The sequence below is a fragment of the Achroia grisella genome, unplaced genomic scaffold (genome assembly GCF_030625045.1).
Source record: "Achroia grisella isolate CSIRO2021 unplaced genomic scaffold, CSIRO_AGI_Agris_v1 utg2183, whole genome shotgun sequence".
NCBI classification, from domain to species: Eukaryota; Metazoa; Arthropoda; class Insecta; order Lepidoptera; family Pyralidae; genus Achroia; species Achroia grisella.
In genome coordinates this window covers 709,721-728,130 of record NW_026712719.1, presented here as the reverse complement: position 1 = coordinate 728,130, position 18,410 = coordinate 709,721, and the positions used below count along the sequence as shown (strand labels likewise).

Below are 18,410 nucleotides of genomic sequence, written 5' to 3'. Positions count from 1 at the left end.
TAATTTTTATATAAAAATTTCGTTTCACGTTGATTGTCCGCGATGGTCTCCTAAACTACAGAACCGATTGCGAATTTGATTTGGATATTGTGTGCAATTTAAGCCAACTTGAAAGCAAGGAAAGCTTACATCTCAATTTATAGTCGCAATATTATTTTATTCAAGAACCTTAACCACTGCAACGCGTGGGTCTGCTAGTAATAAATAAATAACCCTGGACAATTAACACAGCGCCATCTAGTCCCACGGTAAGCAAAGCCTATGTTATGGGTACTGGACAACTGATATATTTTTTTTTGTAAATACATACGTAATATATAAAACAATACCCAGACCGTGGGGGGAAGAAAATTCTTAGTAATGTGGATTAATAACCCCATTGCTAGCAATGTACCTTGTCAGGACGACCTCCACGCGGTTTCCCTGGAAACCATCGTGTTAAATTCCTGGTGAATTTATCACGATGAGCTAACTGACCTGACCTCATGCTCATCTTATCATCCTCCACTGGTGCCCCGCCAGCGTAAACCGTTAGCGCAGGCGGGTGCACCATTCCATTATCATCCACAAAAAAAAAATACCCAGACCGTTACAAACAATCATACTCAAGAATACAAATGTTTGTACTATGCGAGGAATCTAACCCACGACCATCGGAAGTAAAGTGGTGTCTAAACCGCTAGATCACCGGGGCCGTCAATCTTATCTAGATAAGAGTCCGAAAAGTATATTGCTATTGCAGAATCAAGTAAGAAATCATTATCCATTGTTGGGGGAACGAAGGTCAGCTTGACATGAAGCTGATTTATCATTGTAATGATTAAATATGTCTTGGAGATTTTTTTTTATTTAAGTTATTATAATTAAGTATTGTTTTGAAAAAGATTGACTTTTAAATAAATCAATTATCTATTTATCTATCTAGTTACAAGATCGCTACGTCATCCACCTACTCCATGGACCGATGTCAACTGGTTGACCTTCATCTGGAAGACAGTCATGCGGCCGATTGATGGAGGTCAAGCTGATCAGTTAACATTTCTTATACTACGTACAATGACAAACAAGATATCTGTCCGCCTGATTGAAAGTTGGGACTATCATTAGTAACTGATCAGTAAACTTTGACTAGAGGTCATTATCGGGTACTTTTTTTATTGATTTTTTTTATACTATGATGGTGGCAATCAAGCATACGGCCCATCTGATGGTAAATGATTACCGTAGCCTAGATAATTCATGATTTAATAATTAAAATATAACAAACGTTACTTCCCTTTAGCAGCTAGTGGTCGAGTCAGGCAAAACCAACAACTCCCAATAACAGACTTTGTTCACGACAGATATACTGACGGCGTGATTGACTGGAGACTGGCAGTGTCTGTTGTCGTAGAATGACACTATCTACGTAATGTATAACATGACACAAGGCTATAATCTTACACAGGCGTGCAAAATTTTATATTAACTGCGGAATTGTATTTTAATTAAAAATAAATCAGAATATCATTTGTATCACTCATGTCCTAGTATTATAAATACTGTATAATACAGTAAATACTGTGTAATAGTATATTATAAATACTGTATTTTTTATACCACATAGATGCCAAACAAGCATACGGCCCGTCTGATGGTTAATGGTTACAGTAGCCTATGAACGCCTGAAATACCAGGGGCATGTTCTATGCTGAACATACCGCTGGTTTAATATATAGTTATAACTTCAGGACCTTTAATTTCCAGATGGTATATAACATGTCGGTTCTCTACCGTGCATTTTTCTAGAATCTTGTAGAATCACATTCCAGCAATGGTATTTCCGAAACCTTCAAGAAAAGAGCTTATTCCTTCTTAAAAGGCCGGCAAAACACTTGCAATTCCCATGGTGTTTCAAATGTTCATGGGCGATCCGCGAGCTCGTTTGTCCTCCATGCTATAAAAAAATGTATTATGGTGAACACTCAACAACCACTTTTTGCTGACATTAAACGTCATTAGAAAGGTTGAGAAACAATGGTCTAGAGATATTTAGATAATGTTAAGCTTTTAGTGACAATGGAGGGTGCTCGTGTAAAAAGCTGTATCCTTGACCAACGATGAGGACTCACGACTTTTTGTATAAGCTTCGCGAAAGCTTCTTGCCTCGTATAACGATCATTTAAAGGGACAGCTGCTAAAGGAACCTGCGTAATGGATATACATGTAGGTACATCATTACATAGTGTAAAATAAAGTCGCTGTCGCTGTCTGTCCCTATGTATGCTTAAATCTTTAAAACTACGCAACGGATTTTGAAGCGGCTTTTATTAATAGATAGAGTGATTCTAGAGGAAGGTTTATATACACAATACATGTACACCCGGGCGAAAAAGGGGCGAGTAGCTAGTAACTAATATAAAATTTTAAACACTACTTCGAATAAGCGAACTATGAAGGAAAACTGTATAAAGAAATAGTAAGGATAGGATATATCCACACTCCTATATCGTTTTGGGGTATGCAGAGACTGCTGAACGCCGAATGCTCCGATTCATATCTTTTACTTCCACTATATTCGACAATAATTCATATAATTTCCCGATTCATGGGGCCTTTAGATAGATAGATAAATGCATTATTCAACAATTATATGGCATACATGAGATACGTTTTATAAATAGAAATAAAGTTTATAAAATTAATAATGCAGAAATATAAATGTTACAAACTAAAAATGCAGGTAGGTTTATATGTCGCAATGATGAAGACGCCAACCAGAGAACATAGAAATCTTTCTATGTATATTATTTATATTCATATATGCATATGAATATAAATAATAGTAAAAAACTGTTATTTCAATATTACAAACAGTCACTCCAATTTTATTTGTATGTGTTAGGGAAATTACTCTCTGCTACCAAAATGTTAGGGAATTTACTATGTATATATATAGGGAAAAATATTTGGAAGCGTCTGTCACGTACCTGTATGGTTCTGCGGATTTCTTGGGCTTCAGGGTCTCGAAGGTCTCTTCGCTAGCTTTCCAGTTTCACAGTAGGTTTAACACAGTTCTAATTTATTTTAATTCACAATAAAGGCGCGCGCGCGTCATGTCCGCCGTACGGTCAGTTCTGTACTAGGTAAGGGAGGGGAATGAAAAGCGCGGGAACAGAAACTAACGGACTCTAATACAATAATCTGTGCTTACGATGGTACAGGGTAGATTTTGAACAGTATATATAGATTGAGATGACGTGTACAATGTACACGGGCACTTAGAACCGCCTCATGAATGTGTTATTTCACACCGGTTGCTTCCCCTCAATAGATGATATTTTCGTTTAAATTTTTTCCTATAAGCGATTATAAGGGGAAGCCATTGTGTTCACGCCGCGCTCCCGTGTACCGTTATAACACCTTCATATGATATGACACTTTAGTTAAGGCTCGACTAAATATTTTATTTTATGAAAGTGAAGGAAATAAGAGCCGTCGTGCGGGAATACGACGTTCGGTACAGGAAATGGGAAACAGCTAGCCGTCTCAGGAAAGGACTTATATAACTGTCGTATATGTGGACGACATAAATAATGTACCTGGGCGATTGTGGTGTGCATTGTTTTTTTATGATTGAATTTTTGGAAAAGATTCTTAACTATTAACAATGAATGATAGTAGAATGGTACTTTTTTTTTCATTCATTCATAATTTAAGAGCTGTGCTCTTGTCGGTGGAGCTCCCGCCACCTTCCACGATCTTCTATCAGTCCCTTTAGCTGTTGATACGACACGACTCCAGCTTTTTCTTTAACTTGCTTGATATAGCTGTGTCTTGGTCTTCCCCTTCCTCTCTTTCCATCTATTTTTCTTTCTATAATGTTGTTAATTAGTTCGTCGTGTCGTATCAAGTGCCCCAACATTTTTCCCCGCCTATTTTTTTTTTACTTGGAGAAAATCACTCATGGAGACTCGCCCGCCCGGGGGTGGCAAGCCGGTACTGTGAGACTCCTACTCACTAAAAACTCCAAGATATCCCGACGAAGCGCCTATTGCCGGAATCGCGTGATCGAATGTCAGTCCACCGCAACTCCGGCGGCGTCAGTCCGCTTTAGTTTACGAGCTCCTTCGCTATTTTGGGGGTCCACCCCACCTCTTGAGAAGGCACGCGGGGATACGCGCGCCATCTTCTCGGGCTATTCTTGGAGATGGGGCCCCCGCGGTCACACCTCAGGCCCTTGCGGCGATCTGAGGCGCCCATGCCCCTCTCCACCTCGGATCGCTTTGGATGGAGCCACCCTTGTTGAGCGGTGTCCATCCTGCTCGGCCCGCTCTCACGACTGCGATAAGCTAACGGTTTACACAGGCGGGGCACCAGTGGAAGATAATAAGATGAGCATGGTTAGGTCACTTGGTGAGGTTAGATGACAAATTCACCAGTAATTTATCACGATGGTTTCCAGGTAGAACTTTTGAACTGTAATTAGTGATAATTTTTTTCTACTAGCGGTTTACTCTAACAGGGCACCAGTGGAAGATGTTACGATGAGTATGAGGTCAGGTCAGTTTCTCAGGAATTAACCACGACGTGGAGGTCGAACTAACATAATACATTATTATTGTTTAGTAGAAAAATTAATTAGGCTAAGCCAGAAACTGATTTTTAGGCTGTTGATTAAATATAAATATAGAAAAATGGGTTGTTAAGAATTTAAAGGAGAATTATAAGGAAATTTGTTATTTTTAAAGCTAAATATTGTTATTTATTTATATGTATAGATGTATAGATAACGGAATAGTGCACCCAGTAGTGCCTGCGCCAACGGTCTACTCTGGCGGGGCACCAGTGGAGGATGACAAGAACATGAGATCAGGTGAGTTAAGCCATCGTAATAAATTTACCATTAATTTATCACCATGATTTCCATTAACCATGAGGGGGAACCACGTGAAAGCCAACCTGATATGGTACATTACAACATTAGGTTATTAGTCCACATTACTGAGAATCCCATTCCCCCTGCTTTTTACAATCAATTGCACGCAACATTTGTCTACATATTATTAGCGGAGCAATGGTCTGTGCAATAGACAGCCTCGGTGGTCTAGCGGTTTAGCACTGCGCATTACTTCCGATTGGTCGCGAGTTCGATTTCGCGCACGGTACAAATATTTTTCATGAGTATGATTATTTGAAATGGCTTGGGTGTTTTCTATGTATATAAAACAATATTTAAATTATTGTATCAATTGTCTAGTACCTATAACGTAAGCTCTCTTGGAACTAGATGGCGCAGTGTGAATTATCCTGAGATATTATTATTAGTACTTTTTTTTTAGATTACTGTCAACTACGTTATTATCTTTATACAGAATCGAATGTTTTTTTTTAAACCAGCATGTGATTATATCTCGATTATGATTTTTAAACATATTCTATAGTATATTATATGCGCTACTACAAAGATTTTCAAAGCATTCCATCATCAAATCAAGACAAATCAAAAATCATTTATTCACGTAGGACACTATGCACTTATGAACGTCGAGTTTTTTTAATTAATATTTTTTTCCTACCGTCCAGTTCAATATACAGATTGAATTTAGAAGAACTGGCAAGACAACTCAATTGAGTTTCTTTTTTTTTAACCAGTTTATTTACAATGTGTATTTATATAGATGTCTATGTCTAACATTAAATGAATATCCCCTGCATGAACAACTATTAGAATAGAATAGAATAGAATATTACCATCAAAATTGACTTGTAGCCTCAAATAATACACATGCCTTTCAAAGCGTGTAAAATTATAAATCTAAAGGTTCTTATAAAAGAAAAAAATGACGATATTAAACGAAATAAAGTAATGGGATTCGTAAAAAATGAAGTGGAATGTCACATAGGCGACCACCCCGTACTAATGGACTAACCTTTTACTGTGTCTCCGAAGACAGCGATCGTACGATGGGAGACGCTCGAGAATGTTCTTCGGCGAAGCTAATTTAGGCAGGTTTCACCAATGAAACTAATCGCGTTTAGTTCGAACTAAACAAAGTTGAAACGTTTAAACGATTTCAAAGAAAGAAAAACATTTATTAACAACCATTATTACATTTACACATTTGGCAACGGTACATTTTACATATATATATATTTATATATACATATGCACACACACACTCATATACATATACCCATAAAACAATTACAAAAAAATCATCTTATATTATTTATATATATATGGTTGGCAACATGGCTGACACTCAGCATATGCCATGACAACTAACTGTCATGATAAAATGTAACTGTCTACTAAAATTCATCTTCGACATATTTCCTTTGTTGAGATAAGGTGTGACATATGCACGTGGAGGAACATGATAGCAAAAACGTGCGCAAGCATTCTGTACACGCTGTATTAAGCACTCTGATCTTGCAAGAAGACAAGGTCCAAGTTCCATCTGCATAATTCAACTTGGATAATACAAGAGACTCACACAGCTTTATTAAAGCTTCATTTTGCAATTTCACCGCTACAATCTGAACTAGTTTTCGCTAAACACGTTTACAAATTCTGAACGCCTGATTTCCTACGGTTACCTCTTAAAACGTATTTAAATCAGCTGTCACTTGTCAAATAGTCATCAATAAAATTTTTGACACTGTAATATCGGGAATAAAATGAAAATTGTCAGTAGTGTAAAAAAAATCCCAATAAAATATTGTTTTTACCTTGTTTACAGTTAAAGGTTGTTGTTAAACTATCAATAAAGTTATCCTTATTATCACATAACAGTATCACAAATATTTCTTAAAATTATTTTTGTTAAATTGCATCAAATATTATATTAAATTAAATTCAAATTCAAAAATCATTGATTCATGTAGGGCATTTTAGCCGCTTATGAACGTCAAGTTTTTGCATTATTTTTTTTTTCCCTACCGTCCAGTTCGGTATAGAGATCCAATTGAGAAGAACTGGTAAGAAACTCAATTGAATTACTTTTTTTAAAAGCCAGTTTATTTACAATTATGAGTGTGTAACACTGTCAGCGAATGGAAATCTAAACTTAGTTTTGTTAAACGCAATCTATATAATGCTGGTGAATTCCATTTAAAGTAAAACGAGATCAACGTCGATCTTTTTCGAGTTTATGCTGAACTCAGTTTCCTTGAACTTGTTTATACTGCGATTGGTGAAATCCAGCCTTAGATGCTCATACAATAATTTTCAAATTTATTCATAATGGAAATCTACAGGGATGGAGCAAATGAAGTAGACCGATCAGGGAGTTTAATAGATGACATTTTTACACACAAGCGATTTTGCTTTTATATTTCGCTGATACATGTTAAATTAAAGGCTCAATTTCGTTTCTTTTGAACAAATTGATTTATCACAATTTAATTTTACCACTTTAAGATTAATCAATATTGTACCTTTATTTTTAGTTTAGTATTAAACTGGTATTTAACACACGTGATTTATGTATATTAAACACTAGCTGTTCCCGCGACTTCGTCCACGTGGAATTTAACTTTATTTTTCCAAAATAAGAGTTTTTCTTAAATAAAAGTATTTTTAGTAAATATAATAATTAAGTTTTTATTTCGTTGTTTTTAATTTGTAAAGTAATAGCACAATATGTAAAAAACTTGTGTAGCGTAAAACTAATATTTCATTCATAAGTATAATTAGTAAATGACGGGATGTTCCCACGTTTTTTTATTGAGTTTCCGATATTACCGATATTTATAAATAATGATCCCGTCAAACTTAACACAGTATATAATATTGTTTTAAACTTGACGCGGTCATTATTTATACGTATAATCAGTAAAAATCACGGGATCTTACCACGTTGTATATATATTTGCTGAGTTCCCGATATTTCGGCAGCGTTTCAACCACCACGATCACGGGAACTCAGCAAATAAATATAAAACGTGGTATTTTTTTTTTCCGACTACTCTAATGCTGTTCGCCGCAGCTGGCCTTTACAGCTTCACCGGACGATAGGGGGCGAGTGCAGATGGCACTCCCAAACCCGCGGAAGGACTTATGGAGCGGCTGAAGGCCAACTCCTGCCTGACGGATACGACATTAGTCTGAGGGCACCACTAGGGGTTCGAACCTCGGCTCAGGCCGTCGTAATTTCGATCCCCGTTTGAATTGGACGGGGGATCGATCAGAGGGGCGCCTGGGAGCGCCATAAAACGTGGTAAGATCCCGTGAATTTTACTAATTATACGTATATAATATTTCATTCACAGTCTCCGCTTGTATCGTGGCCGCACCTGGTTCGGACAGTCCTGAATCATTCCCGTCACGTAGCCGCTAGCTACTCTACCACCCCTCATATTTTTATTGACCGCAACAACTCCGGACAAGGTTGGAAAACAACAGACTTTTAATGCCTTTCGTGAAAACAATATTAAACTGAGGTAAACCATTTGCGCAGTAGATACCTACGACCAATAGGTTTTTTTTTATGATAATGGAATGGTGCACCCGCCTGCGCTAACGGTTTACGCTGGCGGGGCACCAGTGGAGGATGATAAGATGAACATGAGGTCAGGTCAGTTAGCCCATCGTGACAAATTCACCAAGAATGTATCACGATGGTTTCCAGTGGGAACCGCGTGGAGGTCAACCTGACAGTGTACATTGCTGGTAATGGGGTCATGGGTCCACATTACTAACAATCCCCTCTCCCCCGACTTATAGGTTCGTTAATTGAACTTTCAACGCGACCATTTTGGTAGAAAAGACATTACTCAATTTCCTGGTCAGTTTACCACGATGGCCAACTGACCTGGCCTCAAGTTCATCTTATCATCCCCCATTGGTGCCAAGTTAGCGTAAATCTGAGTTAGCCCAGACAGGGGCGATATTCCATTATCAACCATAAAAAAAGGCCTATGTCCAGCAGTGGACGTCTTCCGGGCTGCGATGATTATGATGATGATGAACCATAAAAAATGGAATGACTGCTGGGTCACATAGTAAAAGTGAATCTTCAACGGTCAAGTCTCTTTCTTTCACTACGCAATATATCATCATCCCCCCCCCTCTACACACGTGACAGTAACGCTTTTTCCATACCGAAAATTCTAGCACATAGAAGTTTCAGTTCAAATTCAGTTCAACCTCCATGTAGTCACCCTGGAGACCATCGTTCGAGCTAATTATTTTGAGTTTTTACGTAATCCATTATGCTCTAGAGTATACCATTCCAGTTTCACCACCGCACCTGATTAGCGTAATAGCAAGAGTACTAAATGCGATGGTACGCGTACTCTGACTCCGTGGAGTACATAACACTCGTAGTATATACATAAACGAAACAGAATAAACTATTTCTCATTTTCAACTGTCGAACTATCATTACATATAATATTTCTCGATTCTGGTTGGGCACCCACCTTCGGCCTCCATTGCATAACATTGCCTTCACATGATATAGCTACGATTATTCTTACTATTCCTTAAAACTTTTTATTTTTACTCGGCTTCTAAAATTCCTTTTTAGCGATTTTTATTTAATACGTTTATATGTAACTATTTATTATTTTTATTTTATGTGCTGGCCGCTGCCCCCGGGAGTCGGAAGGCGCGTCGGCAGGCACCGAGTCGCTGGTACGCCCGGACGTCCGGAACATTTTATATTATCGTTTATACATTATTTTTATTTAAAACAACTGTCAATCTACATCTAATTTAAATTTCGGTCAAAATACAACTAGTTCCATTTATATCTATGAGAACGTAGATTCATTACCGGCCGCCAAGCACCGGGCGACATGACGACCTCCCCTTTCTCCCGCTGACTTGCAATCCATCTTCCAGGAAAGTAATAACCCTATTCATTTCATTTGCAATTTAAGACAATCATTTTTGACACAACGACGTCCAGGACCAGTCAGCGATGGTCAGGTTTCCGAGCTGAATATTTGTGGTCTCAGATTTTAATGTCAGAAATAAACAAAACTAGTGGTCGACATCTATTGAAAATATTTCATCAATATACATAATGTAAATAGTTACCACTAGACTCATCATTTCATCTCCTCCCTCTTCTTGGTGCTGCTGCAACGTGAACACACAACACAATACATAAATAATTTATATATGTGTATCGTCCTGAGCTGAATATTTGTGGTCTTACATTTTAATGTTAGAAATAAACAAAACTAATGGTCGACATCTATTGAAAATATTTCATCAATATACATAATGTAAATAGTTACCACTGGACTCATCATTTCATCTCCTCCCTCTTCCTGGTGCTGCTGCATCGTGAACACACAACACAATACATAAATAATTTATATATGTGTATCGTTTCATATATTTATATTTCCACCCCAAATAATTATTCTCTTACCTCTCTACTCTGTACATCCATGATTGCCTGGTAGAGAAAGCCGCATGGTGTTAAATCCGCCATATTTTTAAATTTTGTGCTTATTATTTATTTTATTTATTTAAACTTCAATTTAAATAAATAAAATAAACAAATGGAATAGCGGCCCCATCATAGCCGTTAAACATCAAATAATCTATACATATAAATAAAATTGGAGTGTCTGTTTGTAATATTGAAATAACCGTTTTTGACTACATGCATATGAATATAAATACGGTACACACCAAAATATTTTTTTTTACAATTTTTCTCTGTCTGTTTGTTCCGGCTAAACTCTGAAATGGCTGGACCGATTTTGACGGGACTTTTTTTGCATGTAGCTGATGTAGTAAAGAGTAACTTAGGCTACTTTATTTTAGATAAATAAAGTTAATAATCGACGCGCACGAAGTCGCGAGTACAGCTAGCACAGTAATAAATTTACGTAAATAAGTAATCCACGATGCATTTGCGTACTTCAAATAAATTGAAAACTGAAGTCTAAAGTCTGAAGACAGAGCGTCGTTATATCTGGAGTTTCATCTCTCTCGCGGCGCGGTATTATAATTGATTTTTAATGCCCCTTTATATCTTGTCGGCCATCTAAATTGACTGTCACCATTTCGGGGTGAACTGTAGCTGCTAGACCGTTGAGTTATTTCTTCTCTTATTCTATAAGCGGTATCCATTTATGGAATTAATGAATAGGAATTGTATAGTTCAATGAGATAGATGTATTTTATTGTTCGCTAGCTGTTCCCGCGACTTATTCCGCGTAGAATTTAAATTTATTTTTCTAAACCTCTTTCTCCATTTTTCTTACCTCGTTGAAATGGATCCTGTTTTAAGTTAATGTTTTTGTAATTAAGGATTTCTGATTCCTGCAACACAAACCTTGAGTTCAGTGCAGGGATTGCTGTTAATTGTCTTGTCTACAAGCATTGATGTAATGTGTACAAATAAATATATAAAATAAAAGAAATTTTCCTGCCAAAAAAAGCCCGTCAAAATCGGTCCAGTCATTTCAGAGATTAGCCGCAACGAACAGACAGACAGAGAAAAATTGTAAAAAATGTTATTTTGGTGTATGTATCGTATTTATATTCATATGCATGTTATTTCAGTATTACAAACAGACATTCCAATTTTATTTATATGTATAGTGTTCCGTATTCCGAACCTCCTTAGACTAAGCAGATTGTATCACCGGCTTGCTTACTGGAGCAAATGGCGCTCGGTAATACTGGCCACATATAAAAACATGTGGCCACTTAAATTTCGAAAAAAGAATAAAAACAATTGAAAATAAGAACTGGAATTAAAATGGACGCTCCGTATAACTATATAAAACAAGATAATTAATAATTTATTTAACATAATATAATTGTTTTTATGAAAATATACACTCTAGAGCGCATGGCCGCTAAACAGTACTACACATCGGGACGTTCCTGAACAAAGGTGAGAAAGTTTGGTGTTACATTGCTTACTTTGGGGTGTTCGGAGTATGTATTAGGCACATTGATTGAAGTAGAAAAAGTATAATCCATCACATTTAAAATAAGTATTGTTGCTAAGTAACAGTTTGTGTGTAACGTGCAACTGCAATCGGAACGAAGTAAATTATATTTACAACTGTATACGTAATCCACTGAATATCTCTATCAAGGGGGCGGTATAGGTCCAACAGAAATTGTTAGTATTTTAACAGATTTAATTTTGGATATGTTTTTTGCTAGTAGTTCTATTGTTTACTCTTCTGTATATTGTTTTATATTATGTATGTTATTTAAATGTAGAGATGTAGAATGTCTTAAATGTAATGGATTAAGGGACCGTATTAGGCACATTGATTGAAGTAGAAAAAGTATAATCCATCACATTTAAAATAAGTATTGTTGCTAAGTAACAGTTTGTGTGTAACGTGCAACTGCAATTGGAACGAAATAAATTATATTTACAACTGTATACGTAATCCACTGAATATCTCTATCAGTATGGAAGACGTTCTTCCAGATCGAAATCATATTTCTACTTCCTTTTCCATGAATTATTTTATTTTTAAGAAATACAGTCCACTCTCTATTTTATATGTTACTTTCTAAGGATTCGTAATCCAACATATAGATAATCAATAGCGACATTGAAATACTCTTTAAAGAAATATTTGTATGATTATCTAACGCTTACAATAAATCCGTCATACTCGTGGACGAGTGCTGCTTGTAGGGACTGGTCTGCTCTTATCACTACTACTGATTTAATCTTAGTGTATTTTATATTTGACCCAAAAAAACAGTGCTGGTTGGTAGTTTGTATTCACACGTTTCGATTTGTAAATGTAAACTTACAAGTATTATTTAAAAGAGCAACACACAAGTTTCTTGCTCGTTCTTCTTGTGATGAGACAGATTTTATGGTAATTGCGTAAGATTTTATAATAAACTGCCAGAATCTGCACTAAATCTGACAGAGAGGCAATTCAAATCTTATATTAAACAATTTTTGTGTAAGAAAGCCTATTACAGGATAGACGAATTCATAGAAGACAACATATCAAGTAAATAATTAGTTTATTAGCATACAACGTTATAATTTGTTTATCTCATTGCTTTCTTGATTCAATTATTTTAGAAATATGAAAGCGTAGCGGGTTTTGTATTAATTGCCGCATGCATTCTTATGTGAAATGTGAATACTATAAACATCAGATGGCAATTGTGAGTAGCTATGACGTGGTCTGGTGTTTTGAGTAGTCATGCTCACTAAAATGTCCAGACTTGTGGCGGCGTGGTGGGCCGGGTCATTGGGCTCCCTAAAATATGGTCGAGCGCAGTGATGGCTGGCTCATCCGTCATACTCGTGAACGGGTGCTGCTTGTAGGGACTGGTCTGCTCTAATCACTATGACTGATTTCCTCTTATTAATTGTTTAACCAGTTAGTTATGTATTCAATATTTTTTGTTTTTGAGTATTTAATTGAATTAGTGCTAATCGGTGGTTTGTATTCACACACTTAAACTTAAATTGTAAGTAAGAATAAATTATTTAAAAGAGCAACACACAAGTTTCTTGCTTGTTCTTCTTGTGATGAGACAGCATTCCGAATGAGCGGTAGATTAAAAAAAAATGTTATGACTATTCAAAAGTGCTTCAATGTAAGTTTATTTGAATAAATGATTTTCTATTCTATTCTATTCTTTCTTTCTATTTCCGAACGAGCGGTAGATAAAAAAAAATTGTTATGACTTTTCAAAAATGCTTAAATTGAGTTTATTTGAATAAATCATTTTCTATTCTATTATAATACCATGAGATGATTTGTTTGCACTAAGAATGAGTGCGTAGCGGTTTCTATGTTGATTATCGCATGCCTCTTTCTTGTTATTGTGTAATTATTTATATAAAACAAAAGATCTATTCAAAAGAGCAACACACAAGTTTCTTGCTCATTCTTCTTGTTATGAATCTGCGTTCCGAATGAGTGGTGGATTCAAAAATATAACTATTCAAAAGTGCTTATAATGCGTTTATTTGAATAAAGATTATTTCTATTTCTTAAAAAATTACAATCTCAATAAGTATTGTTTCTTATATACATATGGTACAAATGACCTTGCGGCTCACCGTATGGCAACACCAGGGAAAATGTAAGTGCTTTGCTGGTCTTTTAAGAAGGAATAAGTTTTTTTTTAAGGTTTCAATATCGTAAGATCGCAAATATCATTGCTGGAAGGTGATTCCACAATTGTAAAGGTCTGAGAATATGTTTATAACTAATTTTCATATCCATAAGTGTTACCAAAAATTTTTTTTCATCTATTCGACATTTTTTTATTTTAATTTTTTTATTATGTGGCAAAAAAAAAGACACGTAACCCTAAATTTTCAACCTTCTATTATCAACCCCTATTTTTTATAGCGTTATTAATTTATATGGCAAAAATTTTACCGGGACAGCTAGTAATATTATTTCAATTGTACAAAACAAGATGCCGGCTGAATTTGCTGTGACTCATCAGACAGACGACTTTTTATAAAGTCTATAGCTTATTTGATCATTCAATAATGTATACTTACTTATGTGCGAAATTGACGTAAATACAATGTTAATAATGTACAATTGTTATATTTGATGCTCAAAATATGTCTGAAACTAATTCTACATAGACGCGTCAGGTACTTAATACTCATAGAGAAAATGCTCAGTCTTTATCACTGTCAGCTTAATTGAGAAGATACCTAGATGGCGCTGTGTGAGGGGTTATAATAATAATGTTTTATTCGGATTATTATATTGTATTAGTTACAATTTCTTAAATATAATGTTAGTAAAACATAAATATATCGCAACAAATGGATACAATGTTATAGCGCGTCGCGTCGATCCCGGAAACCCGTCCGCTTCTCCAGTGCTATTCATTTTGCTATGTTTGTTGTATGTTTATTTGTCCATATGAATTTCTTCATATGGAAAAGCAACAGCAGCGGAGAGCGGTTACAAATTATATATAATTGGAAAAATAGCATTTAAAGCAAAGCGCAATGAATAAAACAAGTATGGACTTAACAGCACCACACGCTGGCGCGAGCAGCGAGTTACTGCCACTGCAATTCCCCCATTGCAGTGGCAGTGCCGCAATTAATTAGAACAACAACGATAAGGGAGATCTTCTCTAGTGCTTATGAGCAAATGTATACTGTATTTACACTATATTTCCATTTATGACGGTAATTATTGTGTTATATTGTGTTTCCAAATATATACTATACGTACATAATATTTACGTCTGGACAAAATTTGTAAAGTTAGTCAATAGCAGTCAACTGCTGTTTCCAAATGTCACTTAATCTACAAGTGACGAATAAAGTTATTTTTTTTTAAAGTAATATTCATGTAAGTATATTTTGGTAAGTCTCTATAACTTAATGTACCCGGCAAATGTTCTTAGTTCAAAATATGCGTATAGCAAATTAATATTGTTATTAACATTTTTCGTACTACTCTAATGCTGTAGACCGCAGCTGGCCTTTACAGTTTACCGGATGGTAGGAGGCAGATTGCGCTCCGAACCCGCGGAAGGACTTATGGAGCGGCTGAAGGCTAACTTCAGCTTTTTTTCTTATTACTATAATGCTGTTGGCCACAGTTGGCCTTTACAGCTTCACATGACGATAGGGGGCGAGTGCAGATGGCACTCCGAACCCGCGGAAGGACTCATGGAGCGGCTGAAGGCCAACTCCCGCCTGACGGATACGACTTTAGTCTGAAGGCACCGCTAGGAGTTCAAACCAGGACTCATGGCGTCGTAATTTCAATCCCCGTTTGAATTGGACGGGGGATCGACGTGAGGGAAAATTGCTATTAACAAGTAGGAGTTGATTGTAGAAAGAGGAAAAATTAGAGTAGAAATTGACGAAATCGAAGTTCTTTGCTGATGATTTTCGACAAAATCCACTCGGGTTATTATTATTTTAACTACTTTTAATTGAAAACCAAGTATAACATATACGGCTGCGATAACATATAATAAATAGTATATACTATTGGGAAAAAGTGGATTGTCAGTAATATGGACTTTTGACACCATTGTTAGCAATGTACCATCTCGGGTTGACCTCTACTCAATTGCACCTGAAAACCATAATAACTAATTCTTGGAGAATTTGTCAAGGTGACCAGACCTCATGCTCATTTGATCATCCTCCACTGTTGCTGCATCAGCGTAATCCGTCAGTGCAGAAGGGTACACCATTCCATATCATCCGTAAGAACACACCGACGTTCACACACCGACACCGTGTTGGACTCCTCGCTCGGTACAAACATTTCTATTGGTACTAAACCGCAAGACCACCAAGGTTGTGGATCTGAATGATGATAGATCCGTCCGTGTCTTTCAAGAACAGGTGCTATTTATTAAGATTATGTTAATGTAGTCCATGACTGCGTTGGTTATCCATAATAATACAAATTTTAAGTATAAATATACTGATTAGCAGTCTTTTCAAGTATAACCAATATATGAAAAAGTCTAGTATTACATTTACCACACCGTAAATAGTAACAATGTCTTTGACTACACCCCCTCTGTATTTAAACAGGATTTTAAACTGCTCCATAAGTCTTTTAAGTCTAGCTAGTTAGTTCATAAGCCTTTCTGTAGATATAAATGCCCTTTACACTCGCCCCTATTTTGTCCGATGAATTTATAAACCTCAACTACAGCTCAAAAAACCACCAATTCAAATAATAATGAGAAAATTTTAATTCACTTACAGATTCACCAGTGATGCAGATATTAATAGCTGTTATAGTAGCCTATACGTCCATTCAATATGCACACTCTATTGATTTGAATATACCTGATGTAATAACAAATTTGGGAGATAATTCTATATCGGAAAGAAGAGATAGAAACTTCACCGAATTAGTGGATTACGATGGATACACTAGCGAGAGTTATACAGTTACTACTGTGGATGGCTACATACTCTCCATATTCCGCATACCAGTAAAAGAATCGTGCAAGGATAACACTAATTTGGAACCTATCATCTTTGTGCATGGTCTATATTTAAGTGGAGATGACTGCATTATACCAGGACCTGGTAAAGCGCATTGTTACATATATGCTGATGCCTGCTACGACGTGTGGGTAGCAAATAATAGAGGCAACAGGTACAGCAGAAAACATATATCGCTAAACCCCGACAAAGACCCTAAATATTGGAACTTTTCTATTGACGAAATGGCTGCCTACGATTTGCCAGCCATAATAGATTTTGTACTGCAAAAGACAAATAAGAAACAACTTTATTATGTGTCTCACAGTCAAGGTGCTGGCATACTGCTACTGCTGTGTGCTAAACAGCCAGAGTATAACAGCAAAATTAAAATAGGCTTTGGTATGTCACCCACTGCGTGGTTAGAACACTCTAGATTTATAGATGTAAAAGTTCAAGGAGCAGCTAGTGAAATTCTTAAAACAGCAAATAATGAAACTAACATGGAAATTCTGGCACACGGTGGACTTATTCAAACAACGGGTAAATTGTTATGTGGAAGTAAAATATCATATGCGGCCTGTTCTGCTCTTATCTTCTTACTTCTAGGCTTTAACGAATTCCAAATCACAATCGATGTTTTACCCGTTGCTGTAGGACATTTTCCAGCAGGTAGTTCATTGAAAAACTTCCTAAGATGGGGCCAAATGGTGACAAATGGCTTTGCCGAATATGACTACGGTGCTACAGAGAATTTGAAATTGTATGGACAAGAAAAACCTCCCTTGATAGATCTAAGTCCAGTGACGATGAGATGGGTATTCATTGTGAGTGAAAACGATTATGTATCAGATGTGAAAGACGTCGAGACACTAGTTTCAGCTTTAACTCACTCTGACGCCGAGATGTGCATCTTAGCAGATAAGACATTTGGGCATGTCGACTACGTGTATGCTGACAATCTAGCCAAATATGTAGCACCTCAGATCTTGTCCGCTGTGAAAAGCGGCAAATTCACATGCAATTCTTTACCTGTACCAGTTGTATAGTCTATTTTTCTTACATTTTTCTATTCTACTCTCTATAGTACTTTGACTATCAGACTGCTTAGTATATATTTATGAAACATATTATAGCATCTCTTAGGTATATATTTTACTTTTCGAATTGTGTGTATTTTGTTGCATTTTGTTTGTCATTAATTATATTTACACAGTCAACCACTACCTACTACCTACTACCTTTTGTATTGTATGCATTGAAGTAAAATAAATAAATAGTGTAATCATAAACGATGGTTCGTCTTCATCATCATCATCTCAGCCCCGAAAATGTCCACTGCTGGACATAGGCCTCCCCCAAAGATCTCCAAGATGGTCGGTCCTGCGCTGTTCGCATCCATCGCCATCCAGTGATCTTGACCAGATCCTCGGTCCACCTTGTTGAAGGCCTTCCCTTGACTTTATTGACCCAACGGCCATCTGTCCTACGAGTTATTGCCACTTCAGTGTT

General features: G+C 36.4%; 1 protein-coding gene across 1 annotated transcript; it reads left to right on the top strand.

Moving 5' to 3' along the window:
* Positions 1–16,684: 16,684 nt before the first annotated feature.
* Positions 16,685–17,947, top strand: LOC131842432 (lipase member K-like). The gene has a single exon (XM_059190963.1). It carries the CDS (start codon positions 16,685–16,687, stop codon positions 17,945–17,947), a length of 1,263 nt encoding a protein of 420 aa, XP_059046946.1.
* Positions 17,948–18,410: the final 463 nt, after the last annotated feature.

Excerpts from the sequence above, each read along its gene's own strand:
- LOC131842432 (XM_059190963.1), top strand. The coding sequence starts at position 16,685 with ATGCAGATATTAATAGCTGTTATAGTAGCCTATACGTCCATTCAATAT.